General features: G+C 47.4%; 1 protein-coding gene across 2 annotated transcripts in view; it reads right to left on the bottom strand.

The window, feature by feature from the left end:
- Positions 1-4,282: 4,282 nt before the first annotated feature.
- The window catches only part of MVB12B (multivesicular body subunit 12B), a 69,676-nt gene continuing 48,797 nt past the window's right edge, over positions 4,283-25,161 (bottom strand). Inside the window, exons 8-10 of one of the 2 annotated variants that reach the window (XM_085300485.1) lie at positions 16,470-16,525; positions 14,479-14,538; positions 4,283-9,300 (exon numbers count right to left, since the gene is read on the bottom strand). In XM_085300485.1, the coding sequence (XP_085156611.1) occupies positions 9,214-9,300; positions 14,479-14,538; positions 16,470-16,525 (203 nt within the window). In that variant the 3' untranslated portion in view covers positions 4,283-9,213. Of the gene's footprint in view, positions 9,301-9,324; positions 12,466-14,478; positions 14,539-16,469; positions 16,526-25,161 lie in introns of those variants that run through there. The other variant, XM_085300486.1, reaches the window with a different exon arrangement.

Genomic DNA, 25,161 nt, shown 5'->3' with positions numbered 1-25,161 from the left:
CGCCCGCAGCCAGGCCGTCCCAGCGCCGCCGGCCCCGCTCCGAGGGCGCTGCCCGCCCCGCAGCGCCGTGCGCGCGGGGTCACGTCAAAGCACCGATCGCTCACGGTACGTTGTTTGCATCGCTGCGACGCACAAGGAACGTGGGACTTCTGACGAGSAGGTGCGTTACTCTGAGCTCAGGTGTCTCCGCGTGCTCGGAGCAGTTCTGGAGCAACCCCGGAGGATCTGGTTCAGTCCTGCTGCATCGCAGGTGTTAAACCGCGACCTGGGAACGCATCTTCACAGCTAACGTCTCTGAGATGCCCTCAGCTGAGCGTGCGGCACGCGGAGGGCCGTTCCCGTGCAAGCCCCTCCAGGAGGATTRCCTGGAGCAAGCCCCTCCAGGAGGATTGCCTGGAGCAAGCCCCTCCARGAGGATTRCCTGGAGCAAGCCCCTCCAGGAGGATTGCCTGGAGCAAGCCCCTCCAGGAGGATTRCCTGGAGCAAGCCCCTCCAGGAGGGACTCCAACCTGGCGCCTGGCTTGGAGCCTCTCCCCCGGCAGCCACGCGGGCCGGCGCGCCACGCAGCCTGCCAGCCCTCCTCGGGGCGCCCGCGCGGAGAGCGGCGAAGCGGCTCCGGCTCCACGGCGCGACCTGGCACGAAGGCTGTAAAACAAAATACGGCAGAGCAGCTGGATGAATACTCATTTTAATTTAAGATCCAACACTCACAAGTCAAACTACAAAGTGGTCCCACTTGGAGYATTCTCAGTTTTTGGTTTAATCAAGCAAAACTCTAGAGGTCAAATTTCAGCTTCAGTAGAAGTATGTCATTAGACTTCCAAGATTTCTAGTGGGAAAAAGAAAAAAATCATAGAACCTGTTTCCTCTGGAGAATTGTACTATGATTTGATCAGGACTTTTCTCCTTGACACGTCACCCATTTTATTAACTTCTGCTTTGCTTTAGAAAGAGGCATCTACCGTTTTGCTTCCCTGAAGAAGCTCATAATGTTATAATTCAAGTGTCAGGACAGATTAGGTTAAATGCACTGTGTGATTCCCAAAGGAAAACAAACTTCCAAACATACTCTATTTGCCTTGTTACATGTCATGGATTGCATTAGAGCTGAACATGTAATTCTGTCGCCTAATGTGTTAAAGTTGGCATGAATTTTATTCTCTGTGCAAGGTGAGAAATTACTTAGCTAACAAAACATTTAGTTTCCCCCTCTTTGCGTTCTTTCTTTATGAGATTCTGAATGTGACATTTTCACAAAAAATCCCTGCACTTATTTGTGAAAAATGTATATTAAAACCAAAACACATCAAATGGAAAGAAATCACAGATGGTTTTATTCACAACCAGTAGAATTAATGGCCTTCTCTACTCTTTATAAATATTGGAAGCAGATGAGTTCATTACTATTTCACTCTAATAAAGAAAACCTGCTTTATTTTGACAAGACATCTACTTATCTAGTGTTTCTACTGAATAATAAATCTATTTTTGTTGATAAATTAAAGAAAACTTATCACTAAACAAAACTCTGCTTGGAAAGTTTGTCAATAAAAAAACCCTCAAACATCTTCATTTCTGATAATGTAGAAATGGAATTCAAGGGATTTTGAAAATGTCACTAATTTTCAGAATAGAAAGTTTTGAAGTGTTTACTTTGTGGTCGTCTTAAATTTTTACATCTTTCAACAAAGCAAGCAGAAAAGTGAAAACATCTGAAAAGGCTTTTGAAAAGAAAAGAGTCAGCACAAGTGGGATAAAGCTGTGGGCTCCTTTATCTTCGAGAAATCTGCACACATGGAGCAGAGTTTAGGGTGTTTCTTTCCTTTTTTTTTTTTTTTTTCTGTGCACTCCAACACTTCCCGGATCCCAATCCAAGCGCTGTTGAGTTTGCCAGACCTTCAAAGTGCTGTTGGCAGTCTTTCCTGCAAGGGAATAAAACATCTTACCCTAGGGAAGCAAAAGCTGAGTCATTTTTAACCCCAAACAACATTCACTGATGTGGTCATCTTGTTAGTCATGGAAATCCTGTGTTATTTCTATTTATGTTTCTTTCAACACTTATTAACCAAGAAGTGAGAAGGTTTTATTTTAAGCGGCAAAAGATGTTTATCCTCTCCAGGGCCATGACAGTCAGTTACGTGGCTTATCAATCATTTCAGAGAAAGGAAAAGAGTTTGAGAAACTCCCAGGGCAAGTTAATTTTTAACGCTCTAAAAGGGAGGAAAGAAGCACAACAGCAAAAAAGGCATGGAAAAACAAAATCTAATGAGCTCTAATAGTCCGTAGCCCTTTGGCCAGATTTCCCTCCATCTCTTGGGCTGGTTACTTTCGCTTTTACAAAACGAGGACCGTTTGGGGGCTAAAAACTGAGTTGTGGTCACATTTYGGAGACAAACAGCCCCTCCGAGACTGGGGCGTTCGCCAGTGTGGAAGGGGCCTCTGCAGCGCGGGTCTTTTACTAAGTTTCCTTGGAAAGTGAATTCTCCAGAGGATGCACGAAACGAAGCAGCTGGCGCCTCGCCGGAGCGCCCGCGAGCCCGGGGCGGGCGGCGGGGGCAGCTGCCGTCGCGAGCTTTGCCGCCGGCCGCCGGCCCGCGCGTTTGCGCTCCGCGCGCCGCAGCCCCGCGTGGAGCCGGCTCCCGTCGTTCCCACGCTCCCACCTGCTCCGGGAGCAAAGCCCGGCACGGGATCCTCGGAAAGCGGCAGGGAGAGCGCCTGGCAGGGCATCTCAGTGTCCTTTTTCTCCTTTTTCTTTCCTTTCTTTTTTTTTTTTTAACATTTCAATAAATACATCAAGATTCTGAGCAGCTGAAATGCAAAGGACAGCGGCAGGGCAGGAATACCAGAATTTGGGTGAACTCTGGAGCATTTCGGCAACAGAGCCAGGGCCTGGGAGGGACAGGCCGTGTGTCCTCCCCTGTAACTCACCCCTGCACCTTCAAAGCCTCTCTCAGCTTTCCGTGGCTTGTAATCACTCTCAGTGCAACTGGGCAGCTGGTAACTTTGGGTCACTGAAGTTGTTAGTACTTACAGAGGATAAACAGGTTGCTTCACTAATTTATGGTCATTTATCATACTGAACACAACTGTTACTAAACACATTTCAAACATATCCCATATGACAGGCAAAGTGAAGATGTCACATGGGGTCTCTTACCTTCCAGAAAATGCTTAAATTGAACTATTTTGATTCTGTTTTTTGACTTTGCATCCTCTTTAACAGAGACATTTTAGATAAATTATATATAAAAAATCTTGGAAAAATTTTCAACATTAAAAAAACCCAGAGCAAATTACCTACATAGCGATCATGTCGCCACCTCTGCAGTTACTGCACTGGACCCAGGACACGGACTGTGACTGCTTTGGTCAGTGAAAGTGGCCCAAACCGCAGCCCATCRCCGCTGCTGCCGGCTCCGCTGGAGGCTTCCACAGCTCCCGCTCCGACTGCTAACGACCCTCCGCTCCCGCTTCATCAGTGCTCCCGAGCCTGCTATGGTGTTTCTGAATTCAGGCCATGCCGTTTGCACTATCTTTCGCCTCCCTGGGTTGCTTTAGAGYGCAGAAAATGGTGTCTCTGGTCCCCATTCTCATGTCTCATCAAAACTGCTTGTAAAGTCCCAGTCAGCCCCGAGCAGAAGCACGAGGCAATTTGTTTAGCTGCGACGCAGAGAAAAAAGCACCTTTTCAAATGAGTCATTTGCATTAAAGCATGCAATACCTGTTCTTTTCCAAGGCTTTTCAATCCAAGGACTTTCACCAGTGATGATTTGGTATTTTCTTCCTCATCATCAAAAGTAAATACTAGATGGGAAAATAAAAAGCTCATCTCTGCAAGACACCACTAAAAACATCCAKCTGGTTAAAAACTTCATATTTTTATCCATTTAGTATGTATGGTCAATACTGTACCACTCTAATTTCTTAATGAATGTTCAGTGTGGTACAAAGCCAAATGCCTTTCTGAAGTCCATCTATTATAAGAACATCATTTACCTGTATCAAACAAACGTGTAATTTTGTCAAAAAGTAAAAGCAATGCTAGGTACCACAGTTAAAACACCTATAAAGCAGTTCAGTTTAGAATAAGCACCGAGACTTGCTTCACTCCTCCTGATATCTTCAGAATATCTGGCTTTGGGATCTGAAGAACTGAATGCAACAACAGCAGAAAAATGGTCCCAAGACCTGGGGACCCCTTTTCAACTCGTGTGGGAGAGAACTCCGTCATTTTGCGCTTCTTAAACTCCAGATTTAAAACACACACACAAAGCACAGAGAATAAACTGATTAAAACAAACTTTATTTAACAAATTATATTAAGAATACAGACTAAGTTATCACACAATGAAACTTCCCTTTGTAAAATACAGGAGGGTCATCTAAAATAAATATAAAAGGTAATAACATTCATAAGATTAATGCACAGTAAATTCACTTTCAATAACCCAACAAAATGCATAGCATCTTAAAAACACTTTGCAACTGCATAAAAAGTTTCTCTCTTCCATTGATATGACGACATCTAAAATTGCTGTTGTTAGGAAAAAATTCACAATAAATGACCAGAATATCCAAATGGTTTGGTTTCCCTGTACTGAGTGAGTTGAGCAGCACCTTACTGAGCAYGTGACGGGCTGAGGGTCGCCCCTTGCTGTAGCACTGCCAGACCCGAACGGCCCCGAGCAGCCAGACCCGGCGCTGCGGGGTCGCCCCGCCACGCCGGCGGTGCCGTCTGTCTGGCAAGGCTCAAGGGCTGAGGTAAGGTTCAAGCGCGGCGATGCACACGTGCCCTCGAGGACGGGCAGGAATCGCCTGGGCACGACCGACGCGACGCGGCGCCCCGTCCCATCCCGTCCCGCGGGCGCTGCGGGGCCCGGCCGGGTGCTGCTGCTCCGCGGGTGCTGCTCGCAGGGACGCGCTGCCGCCGTGGAGCCCAGTGGCCCCTTGCACCGGTAAAATGCCCCTTGCTCCGAGGCAAGCACAACGGGATTTATATTCCTTGCTTTCCCAAAAATTCTGGCAAGCTGCGTGTCACGGGCAYCATCTCGTGCAGCTGTGCGCACCACCCCGGCTGGGAAAAAGGGAGAGGAGAAATCCCAGCCAGCCCACTCYGGCACGTCACCAGGGCTTAGGAGCTTTAGGAGCAGACGTGCCAGCGGGGCAGGGATGGGGAGCGGCAGCCCGGGAGGCTCCGCGTCCCTGCCCCGCGCCGGGGGGAGCCGCTCTCACCGCCCGCGTCGGGCTCGCGGGGTGCTGCACCCAGCTCAGGGCTCTCCGCAGCTTTTCTGGTCCTCAGGAGGGGTTTTATGAGTTTGGGGAAGTGCTGGGGGTGAGGGTGCGCGCGTGGAGCCGAACGGACCCGACGTCGCAGATCGCCATCAATCTCCGCGCGCTGGAGGGCCACGCGGGAGCCCCGCTCTGCAGCAAAGCAAACAGCGCTCACAAAGCGTATTCCTACACAACTACATCTACGGGATGCTCCCACCAGGAAGACATCTGCTAAGTAAGTCCACACTTGAATTTTATCACAAAGTTCACACTCTACATTACTTTCTGGACTAATTTCTTGCCTTTCCATTATTAACACCTTCGACATTGCAGGCTGGTCTGGATGGCCCAGGAGTCATCTCAGTGTGTTACCTGCTCTTTGCTGTGAGAAACCTAGGAGACAGCACATCACTACTGATTCACATCAGAAGTCTATTTTACAGTAAACAATCCCCTCACTGCTGCTTTTTTTCTCAGTTGCACAGATAGGAATCTGATAGATAATTTGGCAACTGATTTCTCCACCAACCACAAGATTAAGCTACAGTGTCTAGTTTTATTCTAGGATCAGAAGCAAGGAGCCAAGCACATCTGTTAAAGCTCTGCAAAACCACTTCTACTGCTTTCCATTGACTCATCCCCTCCCCTTACACTCCAGAAGGCTTCTTCACTGCCAGACAACAGCCATATCAGGTTCCCTGAATGTTTATTGCCTGGGCCAATGCTAACACATTTGCCTTTGGGCAGGGAGGGAGTAAGATGCAGAGGAACACTGGTGCTGGCTCCAGCACACATCAACAGGGAGGACTAGCTGCGAGTATGCAAGGACCAGCCTTGCAAAGATTTGCTCCAATTAAAAAAATTATGGAATAGCACATGAAACCTGCCTGCTGAAATGCTGACCAAATGCCCACAGGTCTTGGGAATTCAGAATTGCAATGAAAAAGCTCCCTATAATTAGTGGACTGAAAAGAAGACATATATAGTCAACACGCCTGTAACAGAGACGTGCTGCGTGTCTTGCTGTGCTTCTAAGCGCTGGCTCTGAGCCCTATCATCTTCTGAAATGCCCACACAGGTTCAAGTTGTTGGCTTTGCCAGCCTGAGAGAGCACAACGGGCTTTCAGCAGCTCTAGCTGTTAGCTGAAAATTCATCTGTTGTGCTTATACCAAGAGATCTGCAGTTGTACTACTCATGCTTGCAGTAAAGGGCATCTTTGCAGTGCCATGGTACAGAAGCTCACTGCCAAAATCAAATTTATCTTCCAAGTTTCTCCGCAGATGCACCCCTGAAGCAGTTTTGCTAGGCCAGTGGAAGGGAGGGAAGAGTGAAAAACAACTATGCAAATATATCCCAAAGATTTCTTAGGTGTTTGTCCCAGTTGCATATTCTGTCAGCATTTGGAGCCATCCAGTATTTCTTGCAAATCACTGAAGGGAAAGCTGAATTTATTATCTCTAAGAAGGCTGAGAAAACATCATTGTTGCTGTATGTATTAAAGCATCAATTTTATCTATTGATGTTCTTTAAGCTAAATCTCACAGAAAGGAAATGAAAGCTATATACCCACTTTTCCAACGTTTTACTTGCAGGTTTTTATAGCTCACCCTACTAAACTTCAACTGCTGTACACTGAAGTAGTCAATCCTGCCCTCCAGCATGAGAAGATGCTGCTCAAGGAGGTAGCTCCATGCAGTAATTTCACTATCTCCTCACAGTAGCAACTGATGCTGGACACTGCAGACTGTGCGCTGGTGGCCTCCGCACCAGACCAGCCGCTCTCACTTCTCCAGCAACAGGGAAGGGCAGCTCTCTGCAACTCCGTCAGCCTGAAACTATGAAGAACGCAATGTTGTAGTAGACAGCTTCTGCCTACCTGTCATGCCCACTAAACTACTGGAGAAGCCATGAACAGATGCCACAGAAAACTACAAAACAAATCACGAACACAAGAAAAGAAAGACAAAAGATGGATGAGATGGGCATACTACTACAGCATAGAGTGTATTTGAACTTCAAGTGAACCTGAGCCGAATGACCAGGCTGCCATGGTATGTTCATTTGTCGACGTCTGCATCATCAATCTAGCCTTTGTGCAACTTGGCAGTAAGGTCTGGCTTTGCTTGCCTGTAGGATAAATAAGAACTAGAAATGGTGTTGCAACCTTCAAGTAAATGAGCACTTCCAGAGGGTCACTCAAACCTCCAGAGCTGATGCAAACAGTTCTTTTGCCCAAATATGACACACTTGCAAACAAATCTACCTATGCTTTCAAATCACATGGCCTTGCTTTATGGAGGCAGTTTTAGAAAATGGTTACCTGACTGGGAGAAGCTGAAGTGGACAATTGGAATCAGTCTGTCCTGAATATTATGATATTTTGTGTTCATTATCCCAGCAATATGGTACGGTGCCTTAAAACCAGAAATGAATCTTTGGACAAGAAATACTTTACATATGTACAAATAAAAAATACAAGCTGACAGTACAAAATCTACTGTTAGTCACCATTCTGTCCTACTAGAAAATGTAAGATCAATCAAAAGCAGTGCAAAGCAGGTCAGGGTATACATACAACCCAGACTGAGAGCTGCAATACTGTTATTTGTTACTATGGCAATTGCATTTCAATAGGGTTAGGTAATCAGTATTTTACAATATAAAAAGTTGCACATTTTAACACTTACTTAAAAATTGCCATTTTGCTGCCATGATGTATCTTTGTTCTACAGCAGAGGCTTGAAAAAGCAGCACAGAGATCAGATGGACATTTCTAAATAACTTATTACAGCAACAGACTTCACTAAGACATGCATTTGACTCAGGAGCGAGCTAAGGTCACCAGTCATAAGAAGGCTGAGGTCAGGGTTTAATGCATCACACTCTTGACCGGTGGAAATAAACCACTCTCGTCCTGCGCTACGTCAGAGTTCAGCACTTCCCTCCGTGAGAGCAAAAGGGAACAGGCACATCTCTTTCATTTTAGCAGCTGGTGGGGCAAATATTAGAAAACAGCCCAAAGTAACTGGCAGGGGATAGCATTCACTTCATCAGCAGTGCCTGGCTTCGTGCACAGGTGTGGCGAGGAGCCAAGGGGCTGTTACCGGGTCTGGCTGGCTTGCTGTCCATATCCAACCCAGATGGACATACAGAGCATTTGCCACCCCTCCCAGATAAGACACGCCAACGCTTTGTGCAAAACAGAGGTGCTTCTCCTCGGAAACCAAAGCACAGCTTGTGATCTTTGTGATCTCCTCCACCTTACCAGTGATCTGAGAGAGGGCCCAGAGCAGATCCCAGAAATGATACTGGCTCCATGAGCCTACAGCAAAAATAAATGGTTGAAGTGTCTGGTTCATCCTGGCCGCACAGGAGTCGTTGTGGAGGCAAATGGCGGGCTCAGCACAGCTCAGTGCTTGATCCGCTAGMCGAAGAGCTGCAAAGGCCTCCGTGCGTCTGGAGCTCTGCCGCTCCGATMCCGCAGTGAGGAACAGGAGCAGACCAGCCAGCTCCACGTCAGCTCAGACGGGATGCCTGGGGATTTGTGCACAACTGGCCATATCTTTCCAGCAGCAGTAGGGAGCACTGCTGGGTATTTCTTGATCATCTGCAAGCTCACAGCTTGYTGTTCGCAGCATTTTGCTACAGCTTCGTGTTCCTGTGGCTGCTCTGCAGCAGGGGTTGTGGGAGAAGGGGCCAACGTAGAAGCTGCCAKTTGGGTTCTAATGAACGTACTCACGTGGAGAAGTGGCCCCAGCGGTGTAAGAGGATGAGGACAGCTGGCAAAGGGTTACGGAGTCCGAATGGGTGGAATGGCAGGTCCGGAGCGGAGTGGTGCAGCGCAGGGAGGGCGGCGACGGGCTCCAGGCGCGCTGCRTGCCGGCCTCGCGCCCCGCTCAGTAGTATGCGTGCACACGCCGCTCCGCCGTCGGCTGCCGGGCTCACGACTGCGGGAGCTGCTGGCACCTGGTGGGGCTGGGCGGCAGCCGGGCAGCGGCGCTCTGCTCCGTCCTGAAGCTGTAGTCGTACTAGAGAGCAAAACCAACAGGATGAACACGTGTGACGGCAGCCTGAAAGCAGCCCGGACCTGGGCACCGGCTCTGCTGGGCTCTGGGGAGCGCTGCCGTGGGCCCGGGTCAGGCCCGTGCCCGGACGCTGCACCCATGGATGGCTGTGCAAATGCCCCTTTGCTCGCCACCAGCACCCCGTGCCCTGCCCTGGGGCCCTCCCCGCTGGCCACCCCTGCACGGAGGGGCTCGCGTCGCCATGCGAGCACTGGGACGCTCCGAGCCCCAGCGGGCGGCTCCGGCCGGAGCAGCCACCGCCAGCCCCCGGCAGCAACGTGGCTAACGCGCCCGCCTCCAAGCAAGCAGCCCTGCTCCTTCCATTTGCCTCCTGCAACCAATTTTGTTCTAAGGAACACTGTCCTCCAAAGGAAATAAATGGGAAGCAGTCCTAATCCAGTGCACACACGTTCCCATTAGYGTTTTCAAATAGTGGCTCAAAGTCAGGCTGCCAGGACAACCGTTTGTGGGACACACGCAAGAACCTGAAAATGAGAAGAATGAACGCGACAGGATGCCGTGCCTCTCCGAGGCAGAAACGGCTGCAATGGGATATATTGCAATGCAATATAGTTGTGCAGGTCACCCTTCCAAGGAGATCTCCACCCATCGCGCRATGCTGCACCCTTCCCTTTGCAGGAATCCCTCTTTGCAGGGCCAGCTGGCCACAGAAGACGCAACCTTGCTCCCTCGAGCACTGGGAGCAGCCTGCAGCAGTCAGAGTGGCCTCGCTGGACATCCCTGCAGCCGGCTCCGGCGCCGCACTGCGCCGCAGCACTGCCATCTCGTGGCACGCTGTCGGCCACGGGCGGCACGGACCGGAGCGGTCTGGAAGGCTGGCGATGGGCGCTGCCAGGGCGTCCTGTCCCTCCACGGCATCTTCCAGGAGAGGCTCCTGGGAAGTAGTAATTCCAAGGCAGAGCAACGCACTGGGGAGCCACCGGCTCCCACGGGAGAGCACCTTGCTGAGGCTGCGCAGACGACAGCGCTGCTTTCCTCGTGCCCCTAGCAGCCGGGCTCAAACAGCTCTACTGTGACAGCTGCAGGTGCAGACRCTTCTCTTTCCTTTCCAGCCACACACCCATGCACAGGGTATAGGCATGACCTAAGGACCTTAGAGCAGGATGCTGCTAGGACCAGTGTGGACCTGCTCTTCCTGAAACTGCTGAGCCCAGAGCACCTGGGGACAGCACTGCCAGCAGAAAGGGCTCTAAGGAGGCTCCTCTGTGGGAGTCCACCGAGGGAGACCCCAGCCCAGAGATACCCACAGCCCACGGCAGCAGACATCATAGTTTTTGGTCATGTCTCCACTCCTACCTGCCTGCATCAGGGGGAGCAAAGCTGAGGAGGTGCTGCCTGCCCAGGCCAGGGCTCACTCCCCGCGCTATGGGGCCAGCCCCAGCCTCAGGCACCCCAGCCTGCAGCCTGCCGGGACACGCATGCCTGCCGCAGGCAACAGCGGCAGAGGGGAAACCGAGGCACCGAGGGAGTGCTGCCTCATGCAAGGGCGGCAGTGGCAGAGCAGAAAGCACGGTGTGGCGCTGGTCCCCTGTCCCCAAGGGTAGCCGGACCCTGACGGAGCACAGGTGTGGCACACRGGCTCTTCGCTCAGTGCAATAAGGAATTGCGGCACTAGAGGGTGCTCAGTGACCACCAGTTGTCAGATGCTAAAGCATCTTTAAAGTTAATATTTTCTTTTTTGTACTCCCTCTGTTTTTTATTTAATACACAAAATATCAGGACTAAGAATTATTTGCTGCCTAGCTAACTGAGGACTAGGCATCAATGAAAGACATACAGAACTTCTATTTTGTTACCTCTATTAAAAGAACATATAGTGCCCACTTCACATCATCTAGTGCAGACCGTGCAAAAAGGATATGTCAAGAAGTCATCTTTTTCAAGACTGTCTTTTAATTGGCAAACATGTCTTCATTAATTTTACCTCAATGTCATGATGTCACAGCTAGCAGTACCAGCCCCAAGCTAAATAAGCAATAAGCCTCATTTTTCAAGACACAAACACATAAAGATGTCAGCTCAAACTGTTTACTAATTAACACTTAAAAAGACACAAATTAGATATGCGTGGCTAAGAGCAATTATAATCAAGACGAATTTCTCTAGTCATTTGGGAACTGAAAAAAATGCCTAATTGCTGGAACCAATGTTTTAAAAACTGAAATCATGCCAGTTAGCAAATATGTTCATTTAAAGAACATTTCATGTGACTACACTCTGGAGAATTGACTACAAACATGAGAACAAGGAAAAATATTTCTGTATAAAATTAAAATTTTAAGCTCTTTTAGATTTACAACTTCTTCATTAAATATATTTGCAAAGAGCAGCCCATGAAAACTTATAGCAATTAAGTGGTTAAATGAACTGCCTTCCTTGTCAATTTAAAAAGAATGATTAATATTAGATTCTCACTTTACTAACTAGAATCTCTGCAGATTTTAGCTAAACGCCAAATTAAAATGAAGACTTGGTGCGTTCTGTCRAAGTCCCGCGCTGGGGAAGCGCTGAAGGCCTGCAGACAGGCCAAACAGGACTCACGCTCAGCAGAGCCCACGACACGTTGCTCCAGCTGCAGCGCGGCGCTCCAGCTGTGAGCCGCCCCTGTCCTTTTCAGCGCAGCGCGCACCGCGCTCCCACTACATGAGATTTTCACTTGCTGAGACGTCACGACAGCACAGAGGACCAGCAAGCACAATATCTCCTGCCACCCTGGAGGACAGAGAGCAGAGCTGCTGCGGAGCATCTACTCCTGTCTCTGCCGCGTGTCCAGCTAAGAGACCTTGGGCAAACTATGCCCTCAGCTTTAACTCTTCTCCACCCTATACAGTGTCTGTGCCTGCTACAAGGAGATGCTGACTTCAAATGCAGCCTGAATGTGCAATACAGGATTTGCATCTATTTTTACTAATTTTCCTGAAAGGGTGGAGTCCCTTAATTTGGCTCACTTCACAGCTTGGAGGATGGGAACATACATCTGCAAATGTGATGACAGAGAATAATAACTCTTGGAATTCTTTGGGAATATCTTTTGCAAGGCATCCTGCTCCAGGGAAAATGTTCTTGCTGCTTTGGAAATCCAGAAGATTTGCTGTAATGGTGCTATTGCTTGCAAGGGAAATAAAGCCATACAGAAATTCACAATATTTATATGCATAGCTATCTATGTGCAGACAAGATGCTTCATCAAGGAATATGGGCTGCATAATTATACTTTTCATTACTCTGAAACACACACGGTCTGTAATGGAATAGGAGGGTGTGGGGAGAACTGGCAGGTATCAACAATTCCTTTCATGGCCACATAAATAAATCTGATATCTGTGTTTCAGCATTCAGCAGGCTGGTGAAGGGCACAATGAAAAGGCTACACCATCCACGCCTCTGCAGCAATGCTGTCCAGACCTCTCTCCAATCCCAGTGACATGGTGAGGGCTGCAGCATGGTGTATGGAAATCTAATGTGACCTGACACTTCCACTCCAGCAGAACAAACCCTGCTGCCCCCATGGACAACTCCCAGCAACATGCAGGGAAAAGTAGGTGGACACGCTTACGGGGTCATCACCTCTGAGCAAGCCACGCTTATGGAGCTGAAGGTCTGAAGCTCTTCTGACGCACTGGGGCTCCTCACTGCCCTCTGGGCAATCCCAGACAGATGGACCGGCATGCAGGCCATGCCCAAGGCAAGCCAGGCTGCTTCTGTCAGGGATTTCCTGAATCAGGCAGCATCTGTAGAGCTACTGTCACCGCTCCTGTTGGGCTGCTGGATATCTGGAAATCTTTGGCAACTGACCAACTTCTTTTTCCACTCTGACAAAATTTCCAGGCAGGAAAAGATGATAGATTTAGGAAGAATCAGAATATCCTGCAGCCTTTGGATATGATGTTTTCCACCAATGGTCTATGACAGGTCCTCTGAGCTGATGGTTCCCCACCTATGGTCCAACAACCTGCCCTCACTACACTCTACCCTAGCTTTGCCACTCATGTATGATCCTATGATCTACCACGACACCTGCTGCCACTTCCCAAGATTTGCCCTGTCTGGTCACAGACCTCTATGGGAAAGGGGGAACACAGAGCTGTTGGAGGTAGTCCTGCCTAATATATCCAGCTGTACCAGGAATACATCTAGCGCTCATCTTGAAACTAAGTTTTCCCTGAAGACTTCCCAGCTTACAAATAAAGTCCTTTTCATCATGGAAATAAACAGAGGAATCCCTAACTTTCCATAGAGCAAGTGTGAAATGGAAGAATTTTGCTTCTGAATCCAGCTGTGATCTGCATGTAACATTTGTGTGCCATTTGGCGACCTGTAACAACTGGAAACGAAAAGTGCAGAGGCCACTTTTCTGTGTTTGCCATGACAGGCTTGAAAGTTTTACTATGCTGTATTCTTACTCTTCGCCTTTAATACAGTTGGTCTTCATAACAGATGTTTGTGACCAAAGATGCCCAAAGAAACACATACTACTAATAAAAGGTCAATTTTTTTCATGGTCTTAGACATTTACCTTGAAGGAAGCTGCTCCTGAGCAGGTGGCTACTTAGCATCTTGCAGCCCAATCCTTGCACATGCCAAAATGTCCCTCTGGGAACATATGAGCTACCTGTTGTGGCAGATCATACTCAGTTTGGCTCTAGTCTCCTGTTTCTTCCCTGAAGGACTCGTGTTTACTAAAAATTCATACTGTTTTTCCTGGTAATGAGTTACATTCACCATCAAATTGAAAGAGTACGATGTACTTTACCTTACATCATTTAATCAAGTTCAATTGCTTCCCAAGCTATGAGGCAACCTAGCACAAACAGTGCCCTGCTGGTAACAAACACGTTCATAAAATGAGAAAAAAGTTTAAATAAAAGAGACACCTGGAATTAAATGGAGGGCAGACAACTTCATCATTAGATTCAAAGTTTAAAGCCTCTTTATCTGGTACAAATCACAGAGGACATCTGTAATTCTGATTTTAGTGTCTGACTTAACTTAATGTTGACTTTATCCATCATCAGTGACTTGGCAAAGACAAGTAAGACCTTCTCCATAAGGGGGGAATCCTGCAACTACACAAATGCAGATCTTGTGATAATTTTGCGTAGAGCATGGCTGGGTACTTACCTCCTTTTCAATTTCTGCTAGAGTTTTGATTGTGATGCCCAAGAGGTCAACTGGCTGCATCTGGTGAAAAATAGAAATATAGAAATGTCAAATTTAGCACAGTTTTTTGTTTTGTTTTGTTTAAGTCAGCAAAAATTCTATCACCAGAGATTTAGAGGCACCATCTGTAAACACATGCATAATCCTGTCTCTCAGTCTACCACAAGAGCGTAAGAAGCAGAAGGTGGTCTACAGATAACAGCTTTAACGCCTGTTTCCCTGACTGGGGACAGCTGACACTCATCATAGTGTCACTTAAACAGGTAAATCTTTAGCTATCTCATGGCCACAGGACTGCTGTTACTGAGACATCCTTTGTAGCACCCTATAGATTTCACATGGCCATGGCATGCAGGTGCGAGAGGTGCTGGCCGTGGAAAGCCCTGACCAAACTGACCATATGGTGGCAATGGTGTCTAAAGAATCTGAAGGAAGGATTAGCATGACCTAATCTCTCTGCATTTGTCCTAGCAGCAGGGGACTTCAGCTTTGTGGGAACACAAGTCAGCCTGTAAACAACCCTTTTCAGAAAGCAATGGCTATGAAAAACTGCATTCCACTGTATGTGCAGGTTCTCTAAGTAAAAAGGAATGTGCAATGCAGGAGCAAGACATGAAAAATCAGATTCATCACATGGGTCTGTGTTTGCTGTAATAGCCTCTTGTAAATTGATTTTTAAAGAGATATTGTTTTAGGGATTGGATGGATTAGGGGGCTGGTAATGGGATGCTGAGCCTTTGAGCTCTGGATCACCATCTTAAATTAGCACTGGGCTGCTGATGCTCAGAAGTCATTCTGAGTCGGTATTAGGGTTTCCGCTCCTGCGGGAGCGGAGTGTGCCCTTGCCCCAGGACACTGGCGGGACGCTCTCCTGGCAGTGTGCCGAACTGGCACCTTCCTTGCCAGCTTCCCTGTGCCACCTGGCACCCCGCAGCACAGGGAGCTGCCTTTAATGGGGCACCCTGAGCAGCCACAGCATAGCTCTTCCCCAGGACTAAATTCATGCAGAAGTATGCTGCACATGAGGAAAAAAAAGCCTGTTTTGCTGCTGCACTAGAGACACTTTGGCTCGTATAACCTCTCAAGCCGGAGGGCAACAGGAATACTCAAATCATTTTTCTATCCATGTTTCTGTTTTCTGGAACCCAGCAGAGGTCCAGCTGTTGTATCATTAGGACATAACAACCTCTCTAAACTTTCTAGCCTGGAATTGGTAAACAGGACAGCACAGCCTCTCTCCATAGGGACTGGATTTCTGCCAGCGTAGCCATGGCAACCCCGCTAAGTTGGGTCAGCTAAAGTTACTTGCACTCCACGTGCAAAATCACTAGCATTTTTCAAGATTAAGCAGCTCCCTGGAAGACTGGGGTGGTGCCAACTGCACTTGATTAGCCCAGAGACAACCCAGGAGCCCCAGTTTTTCTGGAGGTGCCACCAGTGCACGGAGCTGCCGTGGGCATTCGGGTCTGCAGTTTTAGCAGGGAACGGCCAGGATGCCCAGCGCCGCTCCGCACCAGGCYGCGGAGGGGCACCCGAGCCCGGCCRCCTCCGCCGCGCCTCCCTTGGCGCTGACGACCACCCAGTCACTGCCACGGCCTTGCAATTCCGGGATACAAAACAAAGGCCCTAAGGCTGGCAATACTGTGCTATCTCTACAACAGGTTAAGTTTAGGAGAACGACTTATCTGCTGCTTTGCTTAGAGCCTGTATCTATAGTGAGGGATTACAAATGTACGCAGCAGCCAGAGTGTCACTTGGCTACTCCTCTGTTCGGTGGTGATAAACGTTTTGTCTCCTGGGAGATTCAGTTCTAGACATCATCAGGTAAAAGCCATTCGCACCCCAAAGTGAAGTATTCTGAAGTACAAGCTTGGGTCATCTCAAGCACAGGTATCAATTACACCCACAAAAACTGAATTTAAGACCCTGGGAGAAGAATGAAGGTAACTCACCCCTTGAGGAGCACAGGCAAACTTCTCCGAAATCATAAAAGGCACTCCATCCATTGCTGAAAGGGACAAAATGAGCAGACACGTCACACTTCCAGCTGATCCCGGCGGGCGACTGCACGCGTTCTCAGTAACACACCACAGAGACACCGCGTTGCCATTTGACTGATACCTCTTGGAAGTTACTTCCAGCCTTTTCTCCCTTAAACCTCCCAGTGGTTTGTGTCTGTTCAAGACACAGCTGGGTTAGCCCCTACCAAGCCAGGAATTTGAGGAACACCCCCCACGCTATCCAGATATATTTTTATGGTCTCAGTTTTGAGAATCTGTTTCCAATTTGGGCCAGCCCCMAAGTAGGACAGTATTTGAAGCTGAAAATGAATACAAACAGTTTGAAAGTAGAGGCATCTATTTGCCACTACTATACAGAGCAACTGCAGCTAACTTGGTTTCCTAGCAAGAGAACAAGGAAAATACTTGGTTCAGATAACTTTTACCTCCTCAAATACAAAGCGGTAAGTGCTACTACCTTGGAAAATTATAGAATGGTCACAGCACTAGCGATAATGTAATCTCTTAAACCTGGAGACGAACACCTTCCAGTGTCCGTCCACCACCAACGAAAACGACAGTAAACGATAGTAAACAACCGAGCACACACATAAAATGCTAACCACATCTGGAGGACAGAAAGCAATGAAGTATGAAGACAGACACAAGGACGTGACTGTACATGGCACAGCCTCATGTCACAGTGCCAGGTGCTCTGTTCGCAACACAACCCTAATGATATTGAGGGTTTTTTTGCATTTTTATTACCTTGTGTATTCTTCTTACATAGCATAGCAATGTTTAGCGTTCTTTGTCTTGCTACTACTATCGAGGTAACGTCACAGAGCACCTCCCATAAAACATGTCAGCACAGGTGAGCCACTTTATTTTTAAAACATGTACCTCAGCAATTTCTACACAGGACTGAAAAGGGCATACTTCCAAGGTAGTGTGCAGTCCTGAATRCATCCATTTTACTTCAGTTATACCTTTAACATTTTAACTCTTTAACTTTCAGCTCTGAAAAAAAAAAATCAAACTAGAGCAAGTTTAACCCCTGAAATGCCTGCAAGTAATCTCCAAATAAGCTTTTCTTTCACAGAGCATCTGCTCCCACCCTGCAGTTCTTTGCTTGCTGCTTTGCAACTTCCTTTAGCACCAGTAATACCATGTTAGTGATTTAATAAAAGTTATTTAAGAATATATTTTACTTTAGCTTTGTATATTTTTGACTTTAAAAAATTACACTGTAGTCATTTCATTATCAAAGGTGCTATGTGGCAGCCACAAAGCTACATGAAACAAAAGGAAACAGATGAAAAGCAGCATCACAAAATCCAGGAAGTTTTGAACCTGAAAGACCATCTGCATTTGTAATCCCGGCAGAAACCCGCTTTGATCAGTCACGCACTGGCTTTTGTAACGCAATTTAAAGAATAAGCCCCAAGGAGTTTGCGCGTYGCCCCCCAGCTGCGTGGGGCCGGTGGGGATGCGGCAGCAGGGCCCTGGGTCCCCCAGCACTTCAGTCCTCCCAGCGCACAAAAGTGCAGAGCAAAGCAGCAGATGAAAGCAGGGTGTGCCAAAGGCTCAGCAGCGCAATTAGCACTCTCCTAAACAAACGAGCTTCAACAGAGCTGTAATTAAGCAGGCCTGTAATTAAGTATATGCCCTTTATCATAACGATCATGCTTAAAAATGGCGTGATGCATGGAAGTGTGTTATTAATGCTGCAATCCCAAAGCGAAGGGAGCGAGCATAGGAACTGGTGTGTCAGGCCCATCACTAGGCTAAATGCATTAAAGGGAAAAATCAGAAAACAACAAGCTCATTCAACAGTTCTTTTCATAGCTAGGCACTAGGAGTCAAAAGGATTTAAACACCCACCAATTCAGAAAACTTTACACAAATAAAGCACGAAGCTGTCATTGCCTGTGCCATCTCCCAGCCTCACACAGCGCCAGGGAGGGAGGGAGGGATGTTTCCTGCCAGCAAGGCTCAACTATTTGGAGACTGCTGTGCTAGCCTGCATAATGAGAACTGTTTCGGCACAAAACTGGCTGAATGTGGGCTGCTCCACCACAGAGTGGTGGGAATTCATCTACAAAATGTGAGGAGCAACAGCTCGTACTCTTATCTTTAGTTCAAAGCTGCACTGTGTCCCAAGCCAAAGCAAATACTTTAAAGGACATCCCAAAAGATTCAGACACCTCACCCTCAAAGATACAAATGCGGTCAGGCCAACATCTGACACAGGAACAGATTCAAAATAACTACTTCCTAAAAAGTTTTTTTGTTTTGATTTGTTTTTTAAGTCCAACACCTTGTTAACAACTTCAAGGGTGAAGCACCAAACTTCCTCCTAAGAGTTTACATCCAAGTGGTTACCAAGAAGATCTATAAACACATTTATAAACACAGAAACAACTAGTTCCTCCATAATACTGAACCATTTTCAATTGCCATTAACTTTTATATCTTGTGGACAAGAATCTTTGCTATGCTAAGCCTTTCCTCAAGCTCAGAGCGTGCTTAGCATGCATGCTATGCAACACACTAGTCTGAACAAAAAACAGCTGCAGCAATGCGTTTTGCTGGGATCATCCTGGGTATATATGTGCATATTGTATTTATAAATACACATCATGTATATATATGTATGTTCTCTCCATATTTCTCTGGCAAAGCAAGGTTGCGCTGCATGAGCAGTAATGCTGTAATGATGGGATGACACACAGGGCAAGGCAATACTCGATGAGCACACGGGTTGCACCACAAAGTACCCCCTCATTGCACACCTGCATCACCTTTAGCTTGCAGAAAAGGGAAATATTTAACTCCATGAAACGGCCTCCAGTGCAGAGCGTCAGCAGAAGGAAAGAGCTCTGTCCCTGACCCTGCATAGCGGTGTCCAGCACCAGCGCGCAGACGTGGGCGCCCTCGCTCCCAGAGCATACCCTGAGATGGTGTGCGATCTTAGTGGCTAGTTAATTTTATAATAAAGTTAAATGAAACCAGAACTGTAGGAGGCTTTTAATTCTACGTCCCATGTTCTGATATTGTGCTGTAAATAATCATCCTCATCAGCCTCCAACTCCTTCCCCYTCCCCACTGCTTTTCAGAAAACCCTGGCAATCGCTGAGGGAAAGTGCTGTGCTGAGATTCTGCTTGGCATTAACATTCCCACGGGCATTTCAAAACTTACCAGCAACTCTTGTGCCTGGACCTTTAATGCCTGTTTTAATTTGGCCCAAAGCTGTTCAACATTCATTAACACCAATCTGTGCTACTTCCAAGACCAGTGGGCAGTAACATAAAGGGACAGAAGGAAGTGGTGCTGATGAATGGTAAAGTAAAACTCTCTTTCCAAAGATAAAATACACTGATTCAGAACAAAAAAGGTGGGAAAGGTCCCATTTTTATAGCATTACTACAAGCAGCATTCTCATATGCTCACATGAGTAAGATCATGCAATAACATACATATTTTAAAAGGTTATAATTTTAAAATAATCTTAAAGACCTATAAAACACACCTTGCACATTTCACTTAAAAGCCTCTTGAATAAGCAGGCAAAGCTTTTCTTGCACTTTGCTTTTTTTACGTAGTTTGAGGTATTTGGGCTTCAGTGGCACGCACGTGCCGTTCATGAACCCGCGTCTCCGACAACGTGCCCACCTCAGTGTGCCCTCCTTCCACCACCACGCGCTCACATACGCTAAAACAAAGGCAGAAGCAGCACAGCCTGTGAAGATACTCCTTATTTCAAAGGGTTTTAAAATTTCTCATTGAAATACTAGCTTTTGCCCTTGCCATATTTTGCGTTCGGAGAGCTGCTGGCTGTGCCAGGCCCCGCGCAGCCGCCGGCGCCTCCTTGGCTAACCGCTGTCAATACCTGCCTGGAAGGGCGTCAAGTAACAGCTTCCTCACGTCAGTCACCRGGCAGCCTTCTGTTCCCTGTAACTCACGAGCAGCAGAAGAGAAGATCTAACAAATTATAAGTGTCAGCCGAGCGCTAAGAGTGCATTAATACCCCGGACTCCTGGATGGAGCTGCTGCAGCACTCAGCGTCGCACACGCAGGACAGATCTAACACCAAGCCTCTGCCTGCACCTTCGCACACGCACTTCTTCGCTCGCGCACCCCGAGGGATAAAACCACCTTAGCCTTGGGGTGGTTGGAGAGAGGCTGCCCAGCTCACCATGTTGACCGCTTAGAGCGACAGGCGGTCGATCCCCTCCAGACACACGCTGCCAGCAGCCTGCGGGCAGCTCCGAGCTGCCATCGGCGGGATCAGATCCATGGCAAGGCACCGCCACCGGAAAGACACTCCTTGCCTGTTACCAAAATCACACTGAACACAGTAAAACTCTCGCCACTCAGGCATGACCCGGCACGTGCGATCCCACACCGCCTCCAGCCCCGCCGTGGTCCAGGGCCGACCGGAGCGATGGAGCGGGCGCGAGCATGCAGCAACGCGGGCCACGTGCATCACACGGGAAAGCAGCAAAGTCCCGCAGACTCTCCAGGCAAAAGAGGCTCCTAATGCCAGAGGTCAGCAGAAGGATCTGCAAGAAACAACACCTTTCTCGGGTCCCCTCGCAAAGCAGTTGCAGGTCTCAAAGAATTCTGTTTCATAGCTACGTGCACTACTCTGACGGGGCGAAAACTCCCCCTACACCTCACAGCGCTTCAGCTCCCAGGGCTTCGAGAACACCGTTACTGCAACATGGGAGTTGAACACAGAGAACGTGCGATACAGGAAAGGAAAGACAGCAGTTTCCTCCCCTCCATGTAATTACACCTACAGCATCTGCAACAGATTAGGGAGGTGCCTGCACTGTTCTCACTCAAAACGGAAAAAAAAATAAAAAGAGATTTCAAAAAGAAAAATACTTTCAATGGCTATTGTCTCAGAGGAGCAGCTCCTCCCTGAGGGTCACATCCAATTAGTTCATTCACTGGAATTATCTAAAAGAGTTAAAAGGAGCCAAAAGCCAGAACTCCACTCTTCTAAAGTCCAAGTGCAAAGGAGCAAGCCCCCTCCTAAGTAGGGAACTGAAGGGAAACCAGATCAATATTTTYAGTTAATCAAGCAATCTTTACTGGGTTGCCACTTCTTCACTATAAATTACTAATATTTACTATCAACCTTTAAAGGGCATACCACAAAACTATACTGTAAAAATACAACTTTGTTAGCTCACTTAGAAATTCTCTCTTTAATATGAAGAAAGTACTGTCATCCTCCTCTAAGCATACGATAGATGCTGCCTTCTGTGCTGCAGGCTCGAACTGAATCTCAGTTGTCAAATTAGTAATTCATCTTTCTAGAATAACTGTATTTTTAGCAAAGCTACCAGATTTAAATAATCAGACCTGCCAATGCTACCCTAATTTAAACATGCTGACGAACTTTCATAGGCAGCATCAGCTAACATAATGAGTTTCTGGATGACAAAGAACTTAAGACTATAGTTCTCTACACTACCCAGTATAATAAGCACTTGTTCTTTTCCACAATGTGCACATAAAAGAGGAATCTAAATAATAATTGCTATAATTATCTTGAAAAATATGTGGTGATTAATGGTGATTATGAAAATCTGTATAATTGTTCACTGAAATCTCCAATGATCAGATGCTTTCTTGAAACAGCCATTAACGAAGAACTTAAGAACACAAAAACCATCAAAACTTAAGCCAAGCTTCTGACCGTTTGAAGCGTGGCGAGGATACGATTTCAAATACTCTAGGCTCAGTTTTAACCCCTCGTATGAACTCTCCACAAGAGGTTTTAAGATGTCCATGATGCGATGCATATGTCATTGTGGTTCAAAGCACAAAGTTCAACCTGTTATTTATGCAAATAATTAATTATTCTTGTACCCAACTAGCAGTTTGTCATGACACATTAATGACTTGATAGACTTCTGTGAACTAGTGAACACAGGACAGCAGAGCGCTTTTATCGTCATTTAATTTAAAAACGATCCTGTGTGAAATTATCTAGTCGTGAGTGATGGAAGCATAAAGAACAGACTCAGCAAAGCTTCTTTTGGATCATTGCTTTATTAATGGTAACGTCAGGGAAATGAAAAATGCTAACATTGTCATATTTAGCTCCTGGGTATAGATGAATAGCTGCCTCAGTGCTTGGCGGGTTCAGCTTGCACACTGCAGTGAGCACTAATTCTTCACACCACTGTTGTGGGGATACACAGCCATGGAAGAGTTTATATACCCAACTCCCAAGGAAATAACAGTTGTTTCTGCGTTTAAATTCTCACTATAAGCTTTTATAGTTTTGAATTTCTTTATTGCTATTTTTGCATGGCCTTTTACACTTGCATTTTCAATTGCTGATATTAAAAACATTTAAATAAATAAGTGCCTTGCAAAACATTCCTCTGCATCACTTTGAAAATTAAGCATTGCTAATCCAAAAAAAAATGGATATGCTATTACCCCCTTTAGAATTTAAATCATCTTAGATTTCAGAAATAGCTTTCTGTAATATTGGACAAGTCTTCAGATTTTTCCCAGACCTGAAATGCTAGCAGAGCGTTTATGTTTCAGCAGGATGAGCATCTCATAAAACAGCCTAAAACAATATCATAAAAACAGCAAAGATCACCTGTTTAGCAAAAACTTAATTTTCAGCTAAATGACACAAGAGGAAAAAATGTCTCCACTGTTTTCATCAGGAACTTAGAAATATGTAAGAATAAGGTGGGCTGGGCACAGACTACTGGCACTCCAGTGCTCTGATCTGGCAGTTATCCAAACAAACCAACAGAAGACATTGTTAAATTAAATGAATAGACTGAGAATCAGACACTGCGCTCTGTGGACACCAAGGGCAAACAGTAAAAGAGGTTGCTTTCCCACACGAGGTACTACAGCTTAACACGAAAGCCCAGCCCTGTGAGCGCAGGACACCTCACACCCAGGGCAACCCCGCTCAGGAGAGACCTTCCCAGCAGCACAGCCGCAGCCCACGTGCAATCCTCTCCTCCACGGCAAGGAGACAAGAGRCAATTCCTGCAGCTAAACGTGATGCCATATGTGGGATCAGGGCGTGATTCAGCCACGGAGCCTCTCTGTCACAACTGATTACGCTGGAGATATTTCTCCACCTGGGAACACCCACTCTGCACAGCCGTGACTATTAACTTTGGGTAACAAGTAGGCCAGCTATTTTCCAAGGTACAGGATAGGAACTTCTCACTTTCAGAGCACTCGCAGACTACTGAGATCCAAATACAAGACTGCCTGGCAAATCTGGAAGGAGAGGAGCAGAGCCTGCCCACCACCTGGAGAAGCACCCATGGAGGAAACAGACCCTGCAAGACCCAGCCAGGGCCAGGCAGCCCAGCCACTGCAGCAGCACGCCTGCCTGTGGAGGCACGTCCACCCGGACGGTCCAACCTGCGTCCGCTCAGTCTGTCCAACCTACATCTGCCCAGCCCGTCCAACCCACGTCCACCAAGCCCATCCAACTCATGTCTGCCCAGTCCGGCTGCTCCTGCAAAGGATGAAGCCAGGAAAGCAAGCAGCCACTTGTGTTGCCACCTGGATCRGCGAAACTAGTTGCACAAATGCCAAGAGAGAGCTGGTGAAAGAAGACACGTGCCATGCTGCTCTGCAGCCCTTATGCACTACGAGCGCTTTGGACCTACATGCTGCATATGGAAGAGCCCCTCAGAAACAGGCTCTGAGGCAGAGCAAAGAGCAATCCCACCCTGCGCTTCACCCTACCCCTCCTGCCTGCCTGCCTGCCGCAACTGCTTAAACGCTTGCCATACGTTCAGCGTGCGTTTCATCTTCTACAAAGTGCAGAGAGCTTTGGTTCTGATTAGTGCCTCTCTGCTTCCCACCGAGAATCCGCAGAGCAAGCTCAGCGCGCTTTGAGTCTTACACAGCTCGTGGAAGATTCTGCCTAACACCTATACAAAAAATGGAAGGAATGCTATGTGATCTCAATACAGAGGAAAGTTACTCAGAAATAGGGAAAACATGTTTTACAACAGTCCGCGAAGCATCAAGAGGAAGATGCAAGCTTTTCAAAATAAACCACGCTCTTCATAATGTACAGCTAAGTCTCCTACTTCTGTATTTCTGTACATAGTAATTTAAATAGCAGCCCGAATAGTAAACATGTGTGTGTTCTTTCTGAGCTACTGTGCGCCGAGTCCCAGATGGAGCACCACCACGCCGCATTTCCAAATCACTAATGATACCAAAACCTCAAGGGGAAAACAAAAGCAAACCCTCCCTGGGAGCACTTGCCAAATCCGCTGCAATCAGGAACGCCTAAACTCGTCACAGGCTGCGCTCGTTTGGTTGAGGCGCACGGCGCCTGCCCCCACCACCCAAGGTGCACACTTACTTTCTTAATAAGGAAAAGTACCCGAGTATTAAGCAAATGACCATTGTTTCTTCTGGCCCTTCTCCAGCTTCTTTTGTAGCCCACCAAAACCAGCCCTGCTATAAATAACTTCTCCAACTGGGAGCGGGGGAAAACACCGTCACTCCCTTACCCGACCGACCGCCACGCCGTGACAAACCCGCGGCAGCCCGACAGTGTCTCCAAGACGCACCGCAGCTGCGTCCTCGGCGGCTCGGGCTCGCCATCCGCGTGGC

Source organism: Rhea americana, unplaced genomic scaffold, assembly GCF_003343005.1.
Source record: "Rhea americana isolate MKP2758 unplaced genomic scaffold, rheAme1 scaffold_164, whole genome shotgun sequence".
In the NCBI taxonomy this organism is placed as follows: Eukaryota; Metazoa; Chordata; class Aves; order Rheiformes; family Rheidae; genus Rhea; species Rhea americana.
Note: the sequence above shows the minus strand (reverse complement) of the source record. Positions and strands in the feature narration are given on the sequence as shown.